Source organism: Mustela lutreola, chromosome 13 (assembly GCF_030435805.1).
Source record: "Mustela lutreola isolate mMusLut2 chromosome 13, mMusLut2.pri, whole genome shotgun sequence".
In the NCBI taxonomy this organism is placed as follows: Eukaryota; Metazoa; Chordata; class Mammalia; order Carnivora; family Mustelidae; genus Mustela; species Mustela lutreola.
The window spans coordinates 10822887-10846757 of record NC_081302.1 but is presented as its reverse complement, the minus strand read 5'-3'; the positions used below and the strand labels follow the sequence as shown (position 1 = coordinate 10846757).

The window sequence follows — 23871 nt, the reverse complement described above, 5'->3', positions numbered from 1 at the left end:
TTGAACATGTGGTCAGTTGTCATGTTCATGCATCCAGATGATCAAAGTCTGAACTTCTGTCTAATTCTTCCCTGCTGTTAGGCTACCCTGTCATGATCAAGGCCTCAGCAGGTGGTGGTGGGAAAGGCATGCGAATCGCCTGGGATGATGAAGAGACCAGGTGAGGTGCTGTCCAAAATATACTTTTGATGAAAATTGCAGTTACTAGAGTTTTATTAAACTGACAAGTAAACAGATACCAGAAGTGTAATGGGATAATTACAGTAACCATCTCTTTTTACTCTTTTAGGTGGAAAAAAATAGAAATTATGCTGAAAACTTCCTTGTTCATATTTTGTTGATGATTATTCTGTTATTGAAAGGTTTTTTTTTTACTTCCTTAAGTATTAACAAAGGATTGTATTTTTGTTTTTACAGTATATTTTAAAAAATTATGGTCATGATTCTATTTTCTAGACAAAAGCTACTAATGTTTGATGCTGTATATTCTGAATGTGGGCAGAGATTTGAAGCAATCACATTTAAAAGGCAGTCATGATTTCATTTGCTTATGTGTTACTCAGTACACACTTACTTTCCATTGCTTGTCTATAAAAATAGCAAACTACTTTGGTAATTTTTGACTGTGGAATATATTTGAATTTAAATTTGAATTTGAATTTGAAACTACTAAATGTCCTTTATATACAGAGCACTGTGTTGTAAAGGTAGACCACTTTCTTTTAGCATACTGGTTTCAGAAACAAAAGTAACTTTTTAAAAACAGTTTAAAAAGCCCAGTGCATTGTTTACATGATTAGAAAATCATTTTTTGAAAAACTGCCTAGTACAAACAGGTTTTAGGGGATTCTCTTTAGGTTTGTGTTTTTATTAATTTTCACATTTGGCAGAAGAGTTTTTTGTCTTTTTTTTTTTTTTTTTTTGGCGTGGGGGAAGGGTCGGAGGAGACAAAAAATGACTTAATTATCATGTTATGTTGCCTTTCAGTGCTCTTTCCCTACCCAGAAGTATTGTGGTCTTCCAGATGGTTCTCCTTTCTCCCTTTCCCTTGCTTTTCCGTTCCTCCCCACTCCCCCAGTCTCTCAAAGACAGAGGTCCAGAGCAGTTGGTGCAAAAGTTGTCCAGTACAAACCTAGTTCAGAAATTAGGTTCTCAAGTGAATAAGGTAAAAATGTCCTTTAAAATCTCTTGGGAGGACACCAGGTTGCAGACTTGCACAGATGGTTTTATCTTTGCTAGAAAATTGTCTCAGAACACCGTTGTTTCTTTGGTTGAGCACCAGAGAAAGTAATCGGTTGTGTTGTGGGGTGGCGAGAGAGGATGTACTACTCTTTAAACCCCAGCCTTACTCTTAGTGACAGTGTAGCAGAGACGGACTGCATGAATTCACTTGTTGCATGGACTGACGATACTTGTTGAGAAGCTGTGTGGCAGTCACTGTTTTTTAGTAGTGCTCCTAAATACAGCAGTGAACGATAAACAAAGTAAGTCTTTGCTCTGTGAAGTTTATACACTAGATCACGAGTTCTTAACCTTTGAGTTCCTAGTCCCATAAAATTCAGAGGAGTTTTATACACCTGGAAGAGAGAAAAAAGGACCTATTTCTTTCACTTGCCTCTAACTGGGATTTACTGTTTCCTTCAATGTAGGCAATGAACTGCAAGAGTAGTAGTATCTTTTTGGAAATTTCTACTGCTTTGGAAATCACATATCTTCAGCAACTGTAATGTGCTAATATATCTCTAAGTAACAGCGATTATTAGATTTGTTGTTGGAGCTTATCATGAGTAAAGAACCCCATCCATATATTATATACCAAATTTGTTTTTAGAAAATAATTTCAATCCTGTATTTCAATATAATTTGTTTTCTGTGCAGTCCTATACATTTTCTTTTTTTTTGTACTGTAAGTTTTGAGAACTTCCTGTGCTGCATGATTAGGCAAAAGTGTTCTATAGAGTAAACACACGGAATGGGAGATAATGCTGTGGCCATCTTTGGAAAAAACGATCTGTTTACTTTAACTTCTGGGTAGGGAAGAATGCTATAGTAAGGATATTAAACACAACTTAATGGTTTTATAGGTGTGTATTTTACAAACCGTAACTTTTTCCTTCTTGTATGGCCCTTTTTGTATGGCACTTACATAGCAATTAAGCTTAGCACTTATTTTTAATTATTCTTCTTGGGATCTTGGGTTTCTTCTCCCTCATTTCTCTACGGCTTACTGTTAGCAACATGTTTTATGGTGAAGATAACTCTTCAGTTTCTTGGCATTGAGATTTGCCGTGCTGCTGTTAACCAATGAATTTTAATGTAGCATTTGGTATTTTCAGAAATCACTGTGTTTACTTATGCAGTGGGCATCTTTTAGGGAGTAAATTTTCTGTCTAAAATATTGTTCTCAATTTGATAAAAGTCACTCTATATCCCCCATTACTTTGGAAAAGTTGAGAGAATATAGAGTCACCAGTTGTTAACGTGCCATGTTGTATATACTCCTTCCTTTCTCATTTCTTGGCGGGGGGGATTTTTTTTGCATGATCCACAAAAATTTTAGCCTTCTTTGGAAGGAAAGCCTTGTTTGTAGCCAGTAACTGCTTTATTATTTTATTCTGAGGAGTGTGTCCCTCTTGGAACATCTCTTGTATGTGTTTTCAGGAAAGCAGCATCTATGGCTTATCTTGGAATCTAGAACATCTCAAAGACTTAGTTTATTTTTATTTTTTTAAAACAGTGTTTGTTATTGTGTATTAAATTAGGGTGAGAATCAGGAAGGTTGTTGGTAGACTCATGTCTTCATATTAACCTCTGGCTTTCTTTTCCCTATCCGCATTTCAGTGAACTAAGGCGCAATGGAAAATTGACCACGTTTACGTTTTGGAATACCCCTGCTAGCCTTTGCATCCTTTGAGAGCAGTTTCTGCTTTATTTTTGTATTCCCACCACCTAAATATGCCGCGGGCTCCTGGTTTCATGATGAGCAAAAAACTTGTTGAATCAGTGTGTAACTGAGCATAACAAATGTTTTTAAAAAAGTAGTTTTCCATGAGCTCCAAAATATCCTGGTGATCCTTTAGAATGTGATCATTTATTTGGGTGATTGTGATTTTTTTCTCTAGCATTCTTGGTTTAAATGCAACATGAAAGCCCTTAGTCATTACAGCAGAGACAAACTGTAATGAGCTTTGTTTTTTCTTTGTGAATCATCATACCCCATCTAATAAAAAGTTGGTCATATGGTACTGGAAACAATAATTCATTGTGCGTTAGTTTCTTTGAGGTTTGCAGTCTCCAGAGATCTAAAAACACCATTCCCCTAAATCAAAGAAGTAATAGAGGACTAAGAAAACTTGATACCTTTTCCCTGAGAACTCTGAGAAACGGGAATTGTTGCAATATGTTTTGAATTTATCTTCTGGTCATTGTTTACTTGCTGTGTTGTATTTTTTAAGCACAAAAACAAATGTGGTGTTTATTTCTAATAATGCCAGTGCTTGCTTCGGCAGCACATATATTTCTAATAATGCCAGATGGAATGTTTGCAAATTAAAAGGTTGGATAAATTTTAATATTGTATTTAAGTATAGATATTTAATCTGAAGATTAAGAAACTTAGTGATATGTAAAAAGAATTAAACTACATTCTGAATATATCAGTGAGTGGACAATAATATACTCAGTTTTAGTTAAGCAAGTGTGCATTTTTAATAGTGAATGAGCCCATTTTATTTGAATTTCATTCAAATTCATAGTATATGAATTTGGTGAGCGTATTTTTAATTATAACAATTTAAATTTTTATAGTTTGGGAAGAATGGATAAACCTATAATTATATCCATATTTTTATTTTCAAAAATTGTACTTTTATCTTTTAATGATTAATTTTGAACAATTTCAAGACAAAGTTGTAATGATGTATATGGGAATGTGAGGGCTGTTACATTTATGTGTGTATATTTAAAATATCATGAAAAATATCATAAAATGTTCTTGAGGATCCTCCTCTTGTATGTTCATTCTCACTGAGTATTTCCTTAAAATTTTGCCCCAGTCATGCCGTTGGCCAAGTTGGCCCTTTGCATTTTTGTGTACGTATTCTGACTCTTGAGTCAAATGAATATGCATTGAAAAATTTTTTTATTAGTGGAATTTAAATATGTTAGGGGTGAGGAAATGGAATTTTGTGTGGTTTATTAAAAAATCTAATTTTTAACAGTTGGTGAACTAAGTATTGGTATTCCTATTTCATTATATAATGTAGGGTCTGGGAAGTTAAATCATTTACCCCAGGTCACAAAGCTGGTGAGTTTAGGAGTTGTTGGTCAATGAAAGTCAACTTAGTTATTTGTGCATTAAGTGAATTTTTCTTTACTTTGTTCATAAACCAAAATAAATATTTAAGTGCTTTTTTTTCTTTCATATTGAGGGCTGAATTTGCTTTGTTAGTTTGATTGTACCTCCTCCCCCCCTTTTTTTTTTTAATTAGGGATGGCTTTAGATTTTCATCTCAAGAAGCTGCTTCTAGTTTTGGTGATGATAGACTACTAATAGAAAAATTTATCGATAACCCTCGTCATATAGAAATCCAGGTTGGTACATCTTAAGATGCTTTCTTATTATGACTTTAAAAAAATCATTTCTTTATTCCATTTAGAATGATTGTGAATTGTTCTGATATGCTTTAATAACTTCAGAATAGAAAATGTACATGAATTGATTTCTTCCCTTGGGAATCTGGTATACTTCTCATCAAGGTGCCAGAATGTTGGTTAGTGTAAGGGGTGATACAGAAATCCTGCAAAGAAACAGTTCCAAGCTGTCTGGCCAAGCTAAAAGCATAGCATCTAGAGAGAATCCTGCAGTCCCATTCTGAGGCTGGGCCATGACAGGGCTTGCTTCCTTTTTTTTTTTTTTTTGAAGTGCTTGATCTGGACTCCTATCATTTTGATTCACTAGATGTCTGCATGGCTCACTGAGACAGGCATTCTTCTAGGAGCTGCTAGTATAGAGATGAGTAGATAATTTTTTCTATTCAGATTAAGGTTTTAATCTAACTGCTAAAGCAGTTGCAGGGTGTGGATTTTAACAAGACAAAAAATGGTTTTCTGAAATAACACGTGGAAGAAGACAGGGTCTCCTGAAGTTTTCGTTTCTGTTAAGAATGTCTTCTGTTCAGAACCTTATGGCTGTGAATTGAATTTAAAATTGATTAAATGTAAACACCAAATTTGAAATCCTCCTGAAGTTTTAAGTATTGTTTTACTTATATAGAGAATTTATAGATATACTTATAGAATATATGTATATTCTATGTATAGAATACAGGCATAATAAAAATCTTCAATTTTGTCATTGTGGTTTTTAAAACTAATTATAATTATACATAGCCTTTTAAAAAAAAATGTCATTTTATTTGACAGACAGAGATCACAGGCAGACAGGGAGGCAGGCAGAGAGAGGAAGGGAAGCAGGCTCCCTGCTGAGCAGAGAGCCCTACTCAGGGCTCGATCCCAGGACCCCGGGACCATGATCCGAGTGAAAGGCAGAGGCTTTAACCCACTGAGCCACCCAGGCGCCCCTTACATAACCTTTTTAAAGATTTTATTTATTTATTTGAGAGAGAGAGAGTGAGGGAGAGAGAGCACAAGCTGGCAGGGGGCAAAGAGAGAGGGAGGCACTGACCTCTCTCACCCCCCTCCCCCGGAGCCCAATATGGGGCTTGATCCCAGGACCCTGAGATAATGATCTGAGCTGATGGCTGATGCTTAACTGACTGAGCCACCGAAGTGCCCTAGATATTTTTTATGGGTAGAAAATCTTCATCTAGGGCCTCCAGTTTTCCAGAGTGGGGAAAAAATGTGCAAATATATCTAATCAGCATGTAGTCTTAAAACATTGAATGTAGTGTATTTCTGAAGTTAGTGGGGTTTTTGGTGGTGGTGGTGGTTTTTTGTTTTAGATATTCTGAAGTGAGATATCCCATCTCTTCAGCAAAGTCCACAAATCTTAAGAGTACAACTCAGTAAATTCTCATGCACGCATGTATAGCTAGCTGTACAGCAGCCATCCAGATCTGCATATAGCACATTTCTGTGACATCAGAAGATTTCTTCATACAATTTCCCATTCAGTCCCTCCACTTGGCCGCCAAAGTACCTCCTGTTCTAACACTATAGAGTATTTCTGCCTGTATTTAAACTTACATAGATGAAGTCATACAACGTATTTTGGTTATGTCTGACTTGTTTTAGACAACATCATATCTTTGAGATTTTTCCTTGAGGCTGTCTGTTACTGTTAACTCTAAAAAAAATTGCTCGGTGATATTTCATTGTTTGGATACCCTGCAATTTACCCATTTTTCTGTTGGTGGATCATCAGGGTGTTTCCAGCTTTTTGATATTATGAATACATTGTTATGTCTTTTTATGGACGTACACATATTTAAACACCAAATTTGAAAAGTATTATTACTGAGGAGAAGTATTATTGGATTACATGGTAATGTTATGTTTAGGTCTGGTAAAAACTGTATTGCTGTGTGTGTGTGTGTGTGTGTGTAAAGTATGCTTCCCACCCAGCATGGGGCTGGAATTCATGACCTTGAGATCAAGAAACATGCTTCATTGACTGAGCCAGCCAGGTGCCCCTCTCCTTTATGTTTTGGATATTAACCCTTATTATTAAACAGATAATTTGCAACATCTCCTCCCATTCAGTAGGTTACCTTTTTTCTTGTTGGTGGTTTCCTTTGCTGTGCAAAAGGTTTTTATTTTGGAGTAGTCCCAGTAGTTTATTTTTGCTTTTGTTTCCCTTGCTTTAAGGGACATATCTAGAAAATGTTGCTGTGGTTGATGTCAGGGGAATTACTGCCTATGTGTTCTCTTCTAGGATTTGTATGGTTTCAGGCCTCACATTTAAGTCTTGAATTCATTTGGAGTTTATTTTTGTGTATGCCGTTAGAAAGTGGTCCAGTTCTGTTCTTTTACATGGAACTGTCCAGTTTTTCCAACACCGTTAACCGAAGAGACTATCTTTTCCCCATTGTATAATCTTGTCTCCTTCGTCATATTTCTTGGTACTCTCTTCTGTTGATGTATGTGTCTGTTCTTGTGACCATACCATACTGTTTTGATTACTGTAGCTTTGTAGTATATCTTGAAATCTGGGATTGTGATACTTTCAGCTTTGCTCTTAAAATTGCCTTGGCTATTTACGGTCGTTTGTGATTCATACAGATTTAAAAATTATTAGTTTTAGGTCTGTGGAGAATGCAGTTGGTATTTTGGTAGAGATTGCATGAAATCTGTAGATGGCTTAGAGTACTATATATATTTAACAATATTCTTTCAGTCCACGAGCATGGAATAGCTGTATATTTGTTTGTGTCATCTTCAGTCTCTTTTATCAGCGTTTTACAGTTTCCTGAGTGCGGGTCTTTCACCTCCTTGGTTAATTTTGTTCCGTGGTATTTTATTCTTCTTAGTGTAATTGTAAATGGAATTGTCTTCTTAATATCTCTTTTTGCTACTTCATTATTGTTTTGAAATGCAACTTATTTCTGTATATTAATTTTGTATTTTGCAACTTTACTGAATAAATAGAGATATAAAAGTGTAGGTGATGAGTAGACTCTTGGGTATTTATTTAAGTCTGTAACTAAGGAGAGATACTTGGGCTGCCCTTTCTGTACGATTGTACAAGCAGAATTAATTTTCCCCTTCTCTGTATTCCCCACCTGTCCCATTGATTTTTATCTTGAATTGTCTGACTTTTTGAATAGACCAAGAAGGCAGTGGAAGGCAGTCAGTAGGTCTTATTCATTTGTTGTTCCCAGCAACCAGGCCATTGTCTTTCACATTATTAATACTCGATAAGCGTTTGTCAGATTGTGTTAAGTAATTATAGATCTACATCAGCTTTTAGTTTATTTTCATTAGCTATCCTATATTATCTAGGTGATAATTTTAAACATACGTGAAAGTGTCTCCTGGTAACTTAAATCGGTAACATAGGTGTTTGCCATACCTGGTCTATGCTTGGAAGTTTTTATTAAATTATTTTCCTCAATTTGCATGTATTTAATTATATCTGAGGGAATTTGTGCTCATAATAAAGGACATACAATGAAAAGTGAGCATTCTTTTCACCTGTGTTCCAAGTCCCCTGGTCTCTGTCCCTAGAAGCAGGCACTGCTATATCCTGCTTTTTTTTTTTTTTTAAAACCTATTTTTCACATGCTGTGTCCTTTCTTATGCTAAGACTGCACTGGTGGTGGCAGTGGCACCACTCTGTGTGGTTTAGCCCGTGTTTCTGCACCTGGGCTCTCCTGGCATTTTGTGGGTTAGATCCAGGGATACTAAATGGCTTGCATTTTGTGGACACCCTGTTATCATGAAGCTTTTTCCAGTAAGCAGTGTATTTGGGAGATTTTTCCATATTGAGGACCTGCACACTGTAAAAAGCTATATTAAAAGTAAAAGAAAACAGAACAAAACTCACGATGGGGGACTGTCTTACTGGCTCAGTCAGTGGAGCATGACTCTTGGTCTTCAGGTTGTGAGTTTAAGCCCACCCTGGGTATAGAGATTACTTAAAAAATAAAATCTTAAAAACAACACAAAACCAATGAGGGATTTAAGTATTAACTTCCCTTACAGGTACTCTTTATATCGTCTAGTCACTCAGTCTGTTTGTTTAGTGGAATAAATCACTGTCAAATTATTTTTGTTCAGGGATGCTTAGGTGGCCTAGTTGGTTAAGTAGCCAATTATTTATTTACTATGATTTTTAAAAATTTATGAGAGAGAATGAGCAGGGGGAGGGGCAGAGGGAGAGTGATAAGCAGACTCTCCGCTGGGCAGGGAACCTGTGTCGGAGTTGGCGGGAAGACTCAGTCCCAAGGTTCTAAGATCATGACCTGAGCCAAAGCCAGATGTTTAACTGACTGAACTCCCAGGGGCCCCATGCAGCTGACTCTTGATTTCTGCTTAGGATCTCAGGGTCCTGGGTTCAACTTTGGGGTCAGGCTCCATGCTCAGTGGGGAGTCGCTTTGAGGATTTTCTCTCCTCACTCTGCCTCTCCACCTCCTTTAAATATCTTTTTAAAGATTCATAAGTGAATCTTTAAGAATACTATTTTCGTTGAATGCTTAGGAAATAACTTTTTTTTTTTCTTTTCGTAAGAGAGAGAGAGCTCAAGGAATGGGGCAGTGGGAGAGAGAGAGTCTTATGCAGGTTCCACAGCCACTGGGGACAGTCTTACAACTCTGGGATCTTGACCCAAGCCAAAATCAAGTTGGTTGCTTAACCAGCTGAGCCACCCAGATGACCCCATGACAAGATTTTTTAAAAAAGAATTAGGAGACTAAGTGGACTTTAGGGACTTTAGGAGAAAAGAAATGTAATTCTATATATGAATCTAATATTGTATAGTTAGAAATATTTCTGAGAATTCTTGGTCATCATGGCTTTATTTCTTGGACACACAGTCTGGTTTCGGTTCCTTGTCAACTAGGGTGAAAAGAAGTAGAATAAATTTAGTGTTGAAGTATTTTTTAGTGTTAAAGTGTTTTTTAGGCAGTACTTCATGCAACCACCTTTGAGACTTAAAAATGAAATTGCAACTTTTTGGCATTTCATTACTGCAGTATATTTCTCTTTGCTTGGAATCATTCTTGAGGTTTAGATAGGTTTTATTACTAAAAATTAAATTTACATTCATATGTTAACTACTCATTTTATTGTTCACTATTGTTTACATGATCTTTTTTTGGTTTTATATTTTTAGCACCATATTTAGTACTAAGATGATATATTGCTATTTATAATCCATAAGGAAAAAAAGTGACTTGCATAGAGAAGTTGCATAGCAATTCTCAGGTAAAATTATTGCCTAGGGGCTCTTGGGTGACTCAGTGGGTTAAAGCCTCTGCCTTCCACTCAGGTCATGATCCCGGAATCTTGGGATTGAGCCCCGCATCGGGCTCTCTGCTCAGCAGGGAGCCTGCTCCCCCCTCCTTCTCTCTTGTCTGTCAAATAAATAAATAAATAAAATCTTTAAAATAAAAAAATTGTTGCCTAGCCTTTTGGCTTCTAGAATAGCCTATGAACTTAATATATGCATTCAGTAATATGTAACTCCTCCTTAATCATGAAGATAGAGTAATCTATTCCTAGAAGCAAACATTCTGTGCAAAAATACTAACCAAGAGCATGCTTCAGGGTTACCAGATTTAGCGGATAAGATACATGTTAAATTTGAATTTCAGATAAACAGTATTTTTTTTTTTTTAAGTGGAAGCATGTCCTAATAAGTATTTGGGATCTATTTTTATTAAGATTTTTTGTTGTTTATTTGAAATTCAAATTCATGGGTGCCAGGGTGGCTCAGTTGGTTAAGCCTCCAACTTTTGATTTCAGCTCAGGTCAGGATCTCAGCACGGTGAGATTGAGCTCTGTGTCTGGCCCCGTTCTCAGTGGGGAGTGTGCTGGAGATTCTCTCTCTCTCTCCCTCTGCCCTGCCCCCTGCTCATGTGTGCACTCTCTCTAGAAATAAATAAACAAGTCTTTCAAATTCACATTCATCTGTGAATGTCCTGTTATTTTACCTGGCAACTCCAGCTTATTTCTCAGTATTACAAACAGGAAAAATCATAATGTGTTACATGTTAACACCAGACCTTTTGTCAGTTTCTATAACAAAAATAAAGCACAGTAAAAGCATCCTATATAAGAATAGAGTGATATTGGATGTGAATAAAATAGAATTCCCTGATCAACAGATAATTTTGTTAAAAACAAACTGATGTTTGTAATAACACTTAACGGTTTTCCTAAAGCACCACGGATATCTAGAATGTATATTCTCTTTCTCGACACTCCATGTCCTTCGCAAAATTTGTACAATTGCTGTTACATTCCCAATGTGCTGAGTGAAATATCATGTGAGAATTTTTTCCTCAAGTCTTTTTAAAACAGTTTAGTGAGTTTCAGGGTTATAAATAAAGTTTTCTTCTATTAACATCAACCAAAAGAGGAACATAATTGAGAGGTATGTGTTTTCTGGGAGGTTCAAGTGGTAAAAACCAAGGGGTGTTGCACGGTGGAAATGTTAATTGGGCACATTCTCTGGAGGTATGAGTGTGCAGGTGTTCAAACGGTATTGCTCTGCCAGGTTTTAGGTGACAAACACGGGAATGCGCTGTGGCTCAACGAAAGGGAGTGCTCAATTCAGCGAAGAAATCAGAAAGTGGTGGAGGAAGCACCAAGGTAAGTGTTTTCCCTAATGACCGTTCAGAATCGAGTGTTTTGTTTAGTGTACTTCTTTCCCATTTTATTGGCTGAAACTGCTTCAGTAGCGATTCGGTGGGATTGTCTTGGTAGAGTCTATTAGTATTTTTATAATCAAGAATTTGTCACTCGGTCTTCCTCAGTCCTTCAGTGCATGACTGAAGTGCAAGTGAGAGACTGCTTGGGGAAAAAAGGAGGGTTTGTTAGAGGAGAGAGTTGGGTGGATAGCCAGCTATGACTTTCATGAGCTTCTAGGTAGTTGGGACCCTGCTGGTGTTTCTGGGCTTGCCGAATGTCTGGGGATACATGCCTTCTAGGATCTTCTGTTGGTGAAGGCTTCATAAAATTGATTCTGAAGTTTTGAATTTATCCTACCTTCAAAGCATGGATTTTAGGAATTCCCTGATTTATCAGTTTTGAGTTCTTCTCCAAGTTACCTTTAGACTGTGTTTAGTGTAGCAATTTCATGGAAGTTCATTTCTAACTTGATGCTAGGTTGATATTTGTATATATTGTAGTTGGCGCTGCATTCTTAAAAGTCCCCCAGTTGAATCTACGTTGTTATTTTTAATAATCAGGTGATAAGGAGGGTAGCCAGTTGTAACTTAGTCATACCAGTGTGCCTTGATATGTATGTATAATATCTATAAAGAGTAGGTGTGAATATGAGTGAATTTTTAAATTATAGGGTAATGGTCCAAAGCAAGCCCTGCCTTAATTATATTGGGTTTTAAACATACAGTATGGTGTGGTAGTTTTAAAACATGGTTCCCAAGTTTTTTTGCCACTTCTCTTGATGAAGAGCGGAGGTTTGGATCTTTGTGTACCCTCCCTTTATTCTGTGCTCTGAGAATACACTGCATGGGAGTGATGCTTTGTGCAGGCCTTAGGAAGCTGCCAGCTTCCATTTCCTGCCTCTTGGGGAACTCAGCTTGAAATCCAGTCACTGGGCGATGAAGAACAGCCCACTGCATCGTACGTGGGGCATGACCCTACCTCATGGCCCAACACCAGGACGGCAAGGAAAGGAAGAAGAAAAGGCAAAAGGAATGTTCTACTTGTATGTTTAAGGAAGGGCCCCAGAACCTACAAGTGCTGATTGCTTGGTGGTGATCTGAAGTTAGGGACTTCGCTAGGGAAGTTGGGAAATGTCTTTTCAAAATGAAGTAACCTTGTACTCTGCTAAAATTCTAGTTGTGTGGAAGCAGGGTACATTGCTGGTGGAACAGGATTATCTCTGACACACCACTTCTGTAGTTTTGTGTCCTTTTCTTATTCCGTCCAATGTAATTAACTTTTTCTTTTTAAACCCATCAGGTTTTACCTGCTATAAAAATCTTTCACAGATTGGGAACCTTGAACTATTATTTTGTTTCCTCTCTCTTCCTCTAGAAATAAAGTCTTTCATACAAACTTATCTATTAATGGAGAGAAAAAGAGGAAACTTTAAAGCAGTAGGAACAAAAACAAAAAACAAACCCCCAAATGAGAACTGGTCATTAATAGTGACTTGTTAGGTATTTGTATATTACTATTTGTAAAATCTTAAATAAGTGGAATATTCAGTTTTCAGTTTCTAGAATAGGAATTTACTGCTGTGTTTTGAGTGCCGTGATGAGGTTGCTTACAGCTCTGAGTGTTACTAGCAGAGTTTAAGACAAAAGAAAGGACAAGATCAGATAGTACAAAAATAGTTTACTCCACTGTCTTTGAGATTCTCCAAATGTTATGATGTTAATTTTGGGGTTGGTTCATTCGTTCTTTCTTTCTTTTTTTTTTTTTTTTTTTGGTATTAATTTTGTCAGTTATCATTGAAATGTTATCTATGCCTATATCCATTAGGTTGATGCAGAACTGTTGTTTATGATAGGTAAATAGGATTCAGAATACCTAAGTTCAGTGGTTAATTCTAAACACCAAAAGGGACACAGTTAGGAGGTGCACTTCCCACTCGTGTAATATTCATGCCTCCTCCTCCCCCAGTTCAACCTGAAATCTATTCAGGGTTCTAGATCTAGCCAGCAGTTTATGAAAAATAGAAATATAATGCAGATGTTAAAATGGTGTGCAACTCTGGGGTTGAACCCGAATTGTGAGAAATGAGAGGAAAAGGAGCAGATCCTTATCTTAGTTCTAAGGGGATGAGAACATTCAAGTTAAAAGAACTGTAAAGATGTAAGAATAAATAAGCGAATGGAGTGGCTGGACCTTATTTGAGTTCTGACTCAATGATATTACCTGAAAAAAATGGAAATGATTAGGGAGATTTGAATGCTAACTGGATGTTAAATGCCATTAAGAAGTTCTAGCTAATTAGAAACGGATATGGGAGTTTCTGTAGATGAAATGATATCTAATTTGGGATTTGATTTAAAATAAAATTTGTAAAAAAAAAAAAAAAACCAAAAAACAAAAAACAGGTGGGCCTGGTTGAAAAGAAGATGTGTGGTGTAGACAAGGCCGGCTGTGTATTAATAATTGTTCCACATGGGAACCAGGTGCATAGAAGTTCATTGTACTCTTCCATAATAAAGATTTTATAAAAACCACCTAAACCTTGACCCATAAGGTTTAATCCATGAAGAGAAAAGTAATCAAAGTTCTATTTCTTAGAGCCTTTCTTGCATAGAAGCAAAATATGTGAAAATATACAAATATTCTTTTTTTTTTTAGGGTTTATTGAAGACATTTGAGCTTTTTTTGCCTGTTGGAGGGTAATTTTGATATCGTGAAGCCAGAGTTTTTAGGATTCACTAGATGTACAGTCAGTTCTCACAGAGTCACTGCGAGCCCTGAATGAGTGAATACATAGGGGAAGTACGGAGTTAGTCCCTGAGCTTCTAGTCAGGACATTTTAATCAGTAGGTAACCTCGATGAAAACATCCTGACATACCCTTGTTTTATATACATTTCTGTTGAAAGCTGCCTTACTTAGTGTGTGTTGCTGATTCATTGCTGAGCTCCCCGTCCCGGGCAGGGCTCGCCTGGTGGCAGCTCATCCAGCACATGTGTTCTCCCTAAGACGTGTCTCCCCACTTAAGCTTGGAAAGTTCTGAATATGGATGTTAAGTTCTATTGGTTGAAACAACTACTTGTGCTAAAATGGATGGAAATTGCACCATCATGTAGAAAGTTCACATGTTAGTTTTATAAAAATTTGAAGCTGACTTATTTAAGCATGTTAGGCTTGATAATACAAAAAGCCTGTGTTATAAACATATGTAAAGCATATGGTATAAAATCTTAAATTGATACAGATGATTGCATTTGAGTAGCCTTTCAGAAAAAAAATTTTTTTAAAAAATTTATTCATTTGACAGACAGAGATCACAAGTAGGCAGAGAGGCAGGCAGAGAGAGAGGAGGAAGCAGGCTCCCCGTTGAGCAGAGAGCCTGATGCGGGGCTTGATCCCAGGACCCTGAGACCATGACCGGAGCTGAAGGCAGAAGCTTTAACCCACTGAGCTACCCAGGGGCCCCGCCTTTAAGAAAATTTTTATATGGTGCATGCAAGAGGTGACTTTGGTTCAAAATGTTGATTACTCTTTCTGCGTTTGTAGCATTTTTCTGGATTCGGAGACTCGAAGAGCAATGGGAGAACAAGCTGTAGCTCTTGCCAAAGCAGTGAAATACTCCTCTGCTGGGACCGTGGAATTCCTTGTGGACTCAAAGAAGAATTTTTATTTTTTGGAAATGAATACGAGACTCCAGGTAACTTTTTCCTTCCTCACCGGGCCTCTTTACTTTCCCCTTCCTCTCCCACTCCTTTTTGTTTTTATGAAAGTCAAAAGTCCACCTTCATAAAGTGTTAAATAAAGATACCATTTTTTTTGTGCTTGTGCTAAGACATCTGTTGGGAGTGATAGGTAAATATCAGGTTAATTTAATGGTCAGTGTCTAGCCCTTCTGCCTCATTACTGTTAACACTCCATACTGGAAATTCCACTTTGGTTCTTTCACACCTCTCTTGATGACTTGTCTCAGTTAGGGGTTCATGTGCTGTTAAGAGAACTGCTGTTAGATGTGATAAACAGAAGGGATTCTGTGCCTTTAAGATCTCTGAAGGGATGGAGGAAGGAGGAGTACTTAGAGTGAGTTACAGGAATGACACTCAGAACTCTGCCCCTCAGCCTGGCTTCTAGAGGAGTTGCCCCCTCTGCCACAGGGTTGAGGCTGAGACGTCCACCAGCAGCTCTGGAACTGTCGACTTAGGGATGTGCTCCCGCTGTTCCAACCAAGGGCCCTGGAGGACATGTGGTTTTCCTTCCTTCTTGCCCTTTTCCTTTTGTTTAAGTTGTAAACTAATAGGCACATGCAGAAAAGTACATAAAACACAAAAGTGCTTGTAAACATCAAGTGGATCTACAAGTCCCCAAATGCCAGCACTTCTTACCACCCCACCTATCACCCGCTTCTTCTAAGTGTTCCTCATCCATCCTCCTAGAGCTGTTTACTGTTCTGAGTTCTAAATGCTTGCATTTCTGTATCATTTTTCCTTTTAATTATGCACACCTAAGCAATATGTAATTGTACCTGTTTTTAACCTTTAAATCAGTGGGATCATGTAATATGCAGTTTTCTATACCTTGCTCTTTTCAACATTATGCTTATGAGATTACACTGTGGGGCTGGTTTTCATTTAGTATGGCAGAATTTATGGTATCTAGATGCATTTGAAAGCAGTATTATAAATATTTGTAGAGTTTGTTTAAGTTATTGTTGTTCAAAACTTACGAGATTTGTGTTTGAGATCACTTATTTAACCTATAATTTATTGGTGTGAATATCTTTAAGAGTGGCAGAATTTTGTCTTTTAGAGATTGATTTGATTTTGATTAAAATTAGTCCTTATAACAAAGAATATCTAATTAGATAATTAGCTCGGAAATTGTGTTTTTGATTAAAATCGAGACTGTATTATGTCATGATGGGAATACTAGTTTGTAATATGATTCTGAAGGCAATTGAGAGTGACTATAAGACATTTGTATTTTATTCCAGCAAAAGAGCTACCAGATTGTTTAATTAGGGCACGTAGCAGAATTTACAGAATTAATAACCAGTACTGGGGGCGCCTGGGTGGCTCAGTGGGTTAAAGCCTCTGCCTTCGGCTCAGGTCATGATCTCAGGGTCCTGGGATCAAGCCCCGCATCAGGCTCTCTGATCAGTGGGGAGCCTGCTTCCTCCTCTCTCTCTGCCTGCCTCTCTGCCTACTCGTGATCTCTGTCTGTCAAATAAATAAAATCTTAAAAAAAAAAAAAAACAACCAGTACTGTTTTTAGGACACTTTATTACTATGTTCGTGTGTGTGTGTGTGTGTGTGTGTGTGTGTGTCTGGTTCATCTGTCTCAACCCATAAGCTTTTCTGAGTTTTTACCATTGTTGGTTTTGGTATAAGATCTCTGGAAGTTGGGATTTATATCAAATAATACTATGCACTTGGTCAAAATCATTAGATACTTAGGTTTACGTTGTATATCTTGGATGGTTGTCAGCAAGTTATGTTGTATACTTTCAAAAAAAGAGTATAAATGAATTCAAAGAAAAAATTAATTTCAAGAAGAGATTCATTTTATTATATCTGATAGTACCTCATTTTATGCTTTTTAATATCACACTTGGATTCATTTGTGTCTCCCATTTAATGTTTTAATATTTCTTTACTGTGCATATATTTCCAGTGACCATAATCCTATCAGTTACCAGATAAATTAATTTTGATTTTCTAGAAGCATCTGTGTGATGGGGGGGATATTTGGTGGTAGAGGCTGTGACCGAATGGGAGTTTGATTAAAGAACTTTGGATTTCATTGTATTCAGAAAGCCATTCTTAAATATTTCAAAGACTTCTATCTGATATTTAAATAACTCAAGTGTTCTTTTAATAGTAGATTTTCTTTTTCGAATTTATTTACTAACCTTAAATTATAATACTTAAGGCACATTTGCCAAATTCTTCATCTTCTCAGATATATGTTATCTCTAATTAGTGTGTCATTTTGAGCCTGGAGAGCTATAATTTTCTGTGTTCTTTTTTTGTTTTTTTCCTTCCTTGAAATATCTTGATTGAACTGTCAACTTTTTTGAGTTTCAAGTTTACACTTTTTTCTGGTAACAGAAATATGAGTAGCGTCTTTACTTTGCTTGGTATTTTTTTTAAGAGTGAAATTTGAAATACAGTGTTACATCTCTTGAAGAAGAGATGTAACACTGAGAAAGTCACCAGGTTTGGTGTATGGATACTTGTTGACTGGTTTTGTTCTCAGTCTGGTTAAAATTTATTTATCAGAATTATTTATGCTGTCCTTATATGTTTGTTTGTGTTCACAGCTGTTGGTTTTCTGTTTCTTACTGATAAAATTCAAGTGTTTCTGCCTTACAGGTCCCTTTTCACTATGTCTTTCATCTTCCCCTCAGAGTCCTCTTTCCTGCCAGTGCCATTCTGGATGCACTAGTTAGGTGAGACTCCTTTCTTTCCTGAGTATGCCGTTCTGTTTGACCTCTGTGTGCCTTTATATGTTACTCCTTTTGCTCAAAGTGTTCTCTTCATTTTCTGTCCTAGAAGCTCACATACATACCCACCCACACACACGTATCTGTGTCCATGTCACCTGTTTCCTCCCTTCTGCTAGGAAAGATGGGTAGAGAGTTGGGGAAATACGCTACCAAAAATCGTAATCTTGTTAAAATGCTATTTTAATTAACTAAATTATATGTAGTTTTGCTTGAATAATTTTAGTTTCTTAATGGATGATAAAACTAAGAATTGGCAATGTTTGGTAAAAAAGAGAAAAGAAAAGAAATCCAACGTTTCAAAACCGTATACAATGGAAAAGTAACTCTCCATACCACATTTTATCACAACCATTTGATTTCCCTCAAGAGGCAACTGTTTTACCTAACAGTGTGTCTTTTTTTTTTTCCCCCCAAATTTTATTTATTTATTTGACAGAGAGCGAGATTACAAGTAGGCAGAGAGGCAGCAGAGGGGGAGGGGGAAGCAGGCTCCCCGCTGAGCAGAGAGCCTGATATGGGGCTTGATCCCAGGACCCTGAGATCATGACCTGAGCTGAAGGCAGCGGCTTTAACCCACTGAGCCACCCAGGCCTCCCAACGGTGTGTCTTTGGTAATGTTCCACACTTAACTTAAAGCATTGTCTTCTTCATTTTTATGATTTTTAATACTCAGTTGTAGATGTAATCCTGTAATTTCACCGGTTTCCTGTTGGCAATTTTCCCAGTATTTTGCTATCGCAAATATTGGCAATTATGAATGACCCTTTATATCCTGATTTTGCACATGTGGAACTAGAATTTCTGGGGGAAACATGAATTTTAATACTTTAGTTAAATATTATCAGTGCCTTTTTCTCCCTGGCCAAAAGGATCTTTGACTGCTGGTCTTTTTCTGATAGTGAGAAATAATATATCATTTTCATTTTCCTTCTTATGAGTAAGGTTTGATTTTTCTTCATAGATTAACATTTCATTTTCTTTGAATTGACCATTATTAGCTCCTTTGCCTTTTGGGTTTTCTTATTAAAGGTGTCATTTTTTTAAAGCAGTTAGCCATTTGTGGCATCACGAAGAAGCGATGCTCCCTGAATATTTTTCACATTTCTACAGAGTCGTTAAGATAGAGTGTGCTGGAGAGAGAGTCGAATTTTTCCTTAGAGCCATTTGTTGAGGTTCCCCTTCTCACCTCAGAAAGATAGATGTACATTCCAGAGCCAAGTTTGCTCGCACGCCCATGCTTCCCCTCCACCGCCGCCCTCCCCTCCAAAGTAGAGGACCGGCAAATAAAGCAGCAACTCTTACATAAGCTCTGAGTTTAATAGTTTTGGGCTTCCTCTCCTGTGCTTCTTACCCGCTGTGTGCACAGGGAATCAAATTGCCCCTCATGGAAATGAGGTGTGGGGAATAATGCTAAGATGTTCTGTGAGTGAGTAATTGGTTTCTTCTCTTAGCCACAAGCCATTTCCTGGTAAGATTATCAAATAAATGTAGATTAAAAAAACAGCAAATCCAGATGTGATTTATTTTTCCTTCACCTGTTGCCTTTTCGACTTTGTATATTGTTTTTTCTTTCTATTTAGAAATTTTTTGTTTTTAAATCTTACAGTTGAATTTTAAATCTCTTATTTCTGGTGTTAAAACATACTTAGACTTTTCCTACACATTCATAAATTAAACATTTTTCTTTCATGTTTTCTTTTTGTATTTATTGCATCATTCCTGGTGAAATTTTCATTCCATCTGGAATTTTGATTTGATTTTTTAATTTAAAAAATGGCTACCTGACCGTTACAACCATTAATGAATAATTGTTCTTTTATGTAGTAATTAGAAATCATCTTAATTATATACTGAACTCCTGTGTGTTCAGATCTGCTTATTTGACTGTTTTCTTTTTTTAACCTGGCTGTTTAATCATGTGCTAGTACCACACTATTTCAGGTGTTATATCTTTGTGTTATAACACAGTATCCAGGGGCGCCTGGGTGGCTCAGTGGGTTAAGCCATTGCCTTCGGCTCAGGTCATGATCTCAGGGTCCTGGGATCGAGCCCCACATCGGGCTCTTTGCTCAGTGGGGAGCCTGCTTCCTCCTCTCTCTCTGCCTGCTTGTGATCTCTCTCTCTCTCTCTCTGTCAAATAAATAAATAAATAAATCTTAAAAAAAAAAAAAAAACACAGTGTCCAGCAGGACTGTTCCTTTCTCATTACTCTTGTTTTTCCATATGATGTTTTAGAATTAGCTTATTTCATTTATATTTAACCAAAGAAAAAGAGATTAAAAACGATGAAATTGCCGGAGTATTAGATAAATGTTTCTAATTTTCCACAGATAGTAATTCCTTAGAAGATGTTCTTAATAATAAGAAAAATGATTATTAAAACCATTTATATTTTTGCCATCATATTTCTTCATACTCCAATTTGAGAGAATGTAGTGTTTCCCTTTTACAGAAATGAATGGAAATTGGCATATTTATATTTAATCCTGCTGTCTTTTCCCCTAATTCTTCATTTTACTATTTTTATTATTAGTTTTGTATTACTGTAATATGACTTTTCTTCAGGCCTTGCTTTTCTAGTGTCTTTGCGGTTTGTGTTTTCAGTTGTTTTCATGGTCACCATCTGCATCACACCGTAGCTCTGTGATTAATCTGTTCTTCATTTTGATGCATTTTAGGGTTGGGTGGTTCTTCTGTTTCTTTTTAAAATCAAGAACTTACTTTTGAGAGGTATCTGTGGGCAATGTCTGTTCTGAGTTCTTAGATGGGTGATAAACTTATCTTTGTAACTGATGAATTTTCACCTGGTTATGAAATCATGGGGTTTAGAACAGCTGAACTGGCATGTTCCTGGCCTTTTGATCCAATAGCAACCCTTGAGTAAAACCACCAAAAAAGGAAAAACCCAAAACCCACCAAAAAAGGAAAAAACAAAAACAACAGAAAAAGGAGAAGTGAGAAATCCTTAGAAAGAGGGAACTGATAGTGTGGGGAGCTTTGGGCAGGGAACAGCCAGTGCTGCCAGGGAGGGAGGCAGAAGGGGGAGGAGGAAAGCTCTTGCTGGTCCTCTGCCTTTGTTTAGGGACATTATTGCCTCCCTCTCACAAAGGAGCTTAGTATTGATGGCTGTGACCCGTTTAAATTAGTTTAGTTGATTCTTTTAATATTTTTTGTATCTTTTTAATCAGCGCATGTATATGGGTCTTTCTCCCTTTTCCACTTTCTTCTGTCAGCTTGCACCCTGCCACACCCACTGCACCATTGCACACTTTCGGTCTTCTACGGCCACTCTGTCATGATTTGGGTGAGCTCAGTGTTTGGGATTTTATTATGATCACAGTGTGAATGCTATTCACAGCAGTCCTCTTGTCACCTAAGATTACTTTCACTTTCCTGAACCATTTTTTTCTTTACCACTAAAAATGATCTTTGCTTAGTTTTCAGTGTGTCTATCCCTGATTTATCCACAGACTTGTCCCATGTTTGAATATATTCAGGTACATTGAGTTTTCTGTCAGTTTTGTCTTTTTGTAGAAGTATTTGTTTGTTTCTTTTTTAACCGTCTGGAGTCTATACTGGTTGCCTTCTACTTTCGCATTTTGACTTTTTAGCTGAGATTTCCCTGCTTTGTCCTGAAGATTCCTACACAACTCTTTTTTGGATCTCTTTTTTCTAAGATTTTTGTCATGCATACTGTGGTTTATTCCCCCTTTTCCTAGGATATATCTGTAAGTAACTTCCTGAGAATGAGTGCCCAGGAGCTAAATTATATGAGAATTAATATGAGTACAGATGACTCTATTAACTTATTGGGGAAAAAAAACCCAGTAGTTTTTCTTGTGGTATTATTTGCAAATTGTAACATTCATCCGTTTTATCTAGCTAGCTAGCTAGCTTTCTTTGAATCTTTTTTTTTTTTTTTTTTTTTTTTTTTTAAGATTAGAGAATGAGAGCACGTGAGCAGGAGGTGGGGTGTGCAGAGACTCTAAATCAGACTCTGCAGAGTACAGAGCCTGGGTGGAAGGTGGGGCTTGATCCCAGGACCTTGAGATCATGACCTGAGCTGAAACCAGGAGTCGATGCTCAACCAGCTGAGTCAGCCAAGTGCCTCACATTCATCCATTTTAAGTAGACAAATGCAATAGACTAGATGTTTGTATCCCTCCCAAACTCATATGTTAAAACATAAATTCCAAGGTGATGGTATTTGGAGGTGAGGCATTAGGAAGGTGATTAGGTTATAAGGATGGAGCCCTCATGAGTGGAATTTGTGAACTCATGAAGACATTCCAGAGAGAAACCTTATCCCTTCTATTATGAGTGAGTGAGAAGACTGCCATCTGTGACCTAGGAAGTGACTCCCGCAAGACATTGAATCGGCTGGTACCTCGATCTCGGACTTTCCAGTCTGAGTATTGTAAGAAATAAATTTCTGCTTTTTTATAAGCCACCCAGTCCATGTTATTTTGTTCTAGAAGCCCAAATGTAAGACGACAATAGATCAGTGAGTTTAGTTCATACAGAGTTGTGCTGCTAACAGCAGAATCACAGAATAGAACATTTGCCTTACCCGTAAGGATACCTGTGCACATTAATAATAGTCCTTCCCTTTTTTATTTCTTTAATTTTTAAAAAAGATTTTATTTATTTAATAGACAGAAATCACAAGTAGGCAGAGAGGCAGGCAGAGAGAGAGGGGGAAGCAGGCTCCTTGCCGAGCAGAGAGCCCGATGTGGGGCTCAGTCTTAAGACCCTGGGATCATGACCTGACCTGGAGGCACAGGCTTTAACCCACTGAGCCACCCAGGTGCCCCAGTCCTTCCCTTTTTTACATCTCTATTCCCAGGCAATTGTTAATATACTTTCTGGTTTTATATTGGCCTTTTCTGGACATTTTATATATATAAAATCAAACAATATGTAGTCGTTTGTGTTTGACTTAGCATAATGCTTTTGAGGTTTATTTATGCTGTAACGCACAGTAATCCATTCTTTTTTATTGCTGAGTGGGATTCCATTGTGTGGATGTCACATATTTTACTTACCTACTTAGAAGTTGTTGAATATCTCAATGGTTTCTCCCTTTTGGCTGTTAGGGATAGTGCTGCTGTGAAGATTGACATGTAAGTCTTCGGACAAATTGTTTTATTTCTCGTGGGTAGACACATAGAGTGGAATCGTTGGGGATGTGATAAATTATGAAACTGTCCAACTGTTTCCCAGTTGGTGCATCATTTTATGTTTCTGTGAATAAGGTGTTAAGAGTTTAGTTTCTCCACATTTCTATATCCTCCTGAAAAGTTCTTTTTTTCTTTTTTCTGAACAGTTCTTTTTTTAATTGCTTTTTTATGATAGCCGTTCTAGTGGATACTTAGTGCTCTCTTATTGTGGTTTTAATTTGCATTTCCCTAATGCTTAATGATAACAGAGCTCTCTTCTGTGCTCGTTTGGTCAGTCATGTATCTCCTGTGGTTGCAGTGTCGAATGTCATTCTTTGCCTAGTTTTGAATTGGTTCAACTTCTTACTGAGCTTTAAGAATTCTTGATACAGATAGGCAGTTTGTAGATATTTTTTTCTAACCTGTGACTTACCTGTTTTCTTTACTCTTTTTCTTATTTATGTATTTATTTTTGGCTTATCTTTTTCTTAATGGTATCCTTTGAAGCACAGAAGTTTTTATTGATAAAGTCCAATTTACCACATTTTTCCCCCCATTTATGGATTGTGTTTTTGGTGTCATACCTAAATAATTTTTGTCTAACCCAAGGTCACAAAGACTTTCTCCTAAATTTTCCTTTAGAGTTTTGAGTATAGTATTCTGGATTGGAAATAACTCCTTTAGCATTTTGAAGGCTTTTTTTTTTTTTTTTTTTTTTTTTTTTTGGGGCATTCTTCTAGTTTTGACTTGTGATATTGAGATGTATTCTGATTCTTAATAGTTTGTTTAAAGTTGTTGTCCCCCCGACCCCATCTAGAAATTCATTAAGTTCTTACCTTTATCTCTAGTTGTATCCAAAACTGCTGGTGGTCTACCAATTACTAGTCAGAAAAATTGCTT

The 23871-nt window shown here is 37.0% G+C and overlaps 1 protein-coding gene across 2 annotated transcripts in view; it reads left to right on the top strand.

Annotated features, from left to right (window-relative positions):
- The window catches only part of PCCA (propionyl-CoA carboxylase subunit alpha), a 414664-nt gene that overhangs the window by 162463 nt on the left and 228330 nt on the right, over nucleotides 1-23871 (top strand). For both annotated transcript variants that reach the window (XM_059143714.1, XM_059143713.1), the window contains 4 exons: nucleotides 82-160; nucleotides 4491-4593; nucleotides 11181-11275; nucleotides 14857-15007. In XM_059143714.1, the coding sequence (XP_058999697.1) occupies nucleotides 82-160; nucleotides 4491-4593; nucleotides 11181-11275; nucleotides 14857-15007 (428 nt within the window). The remainder of the gene's footprint in view (nucleotides 1-81; nucleotides 161-4490; nucleotides 4594-11180; nucleotides 11276-14856; nucleotides 15008-23871) is intronic.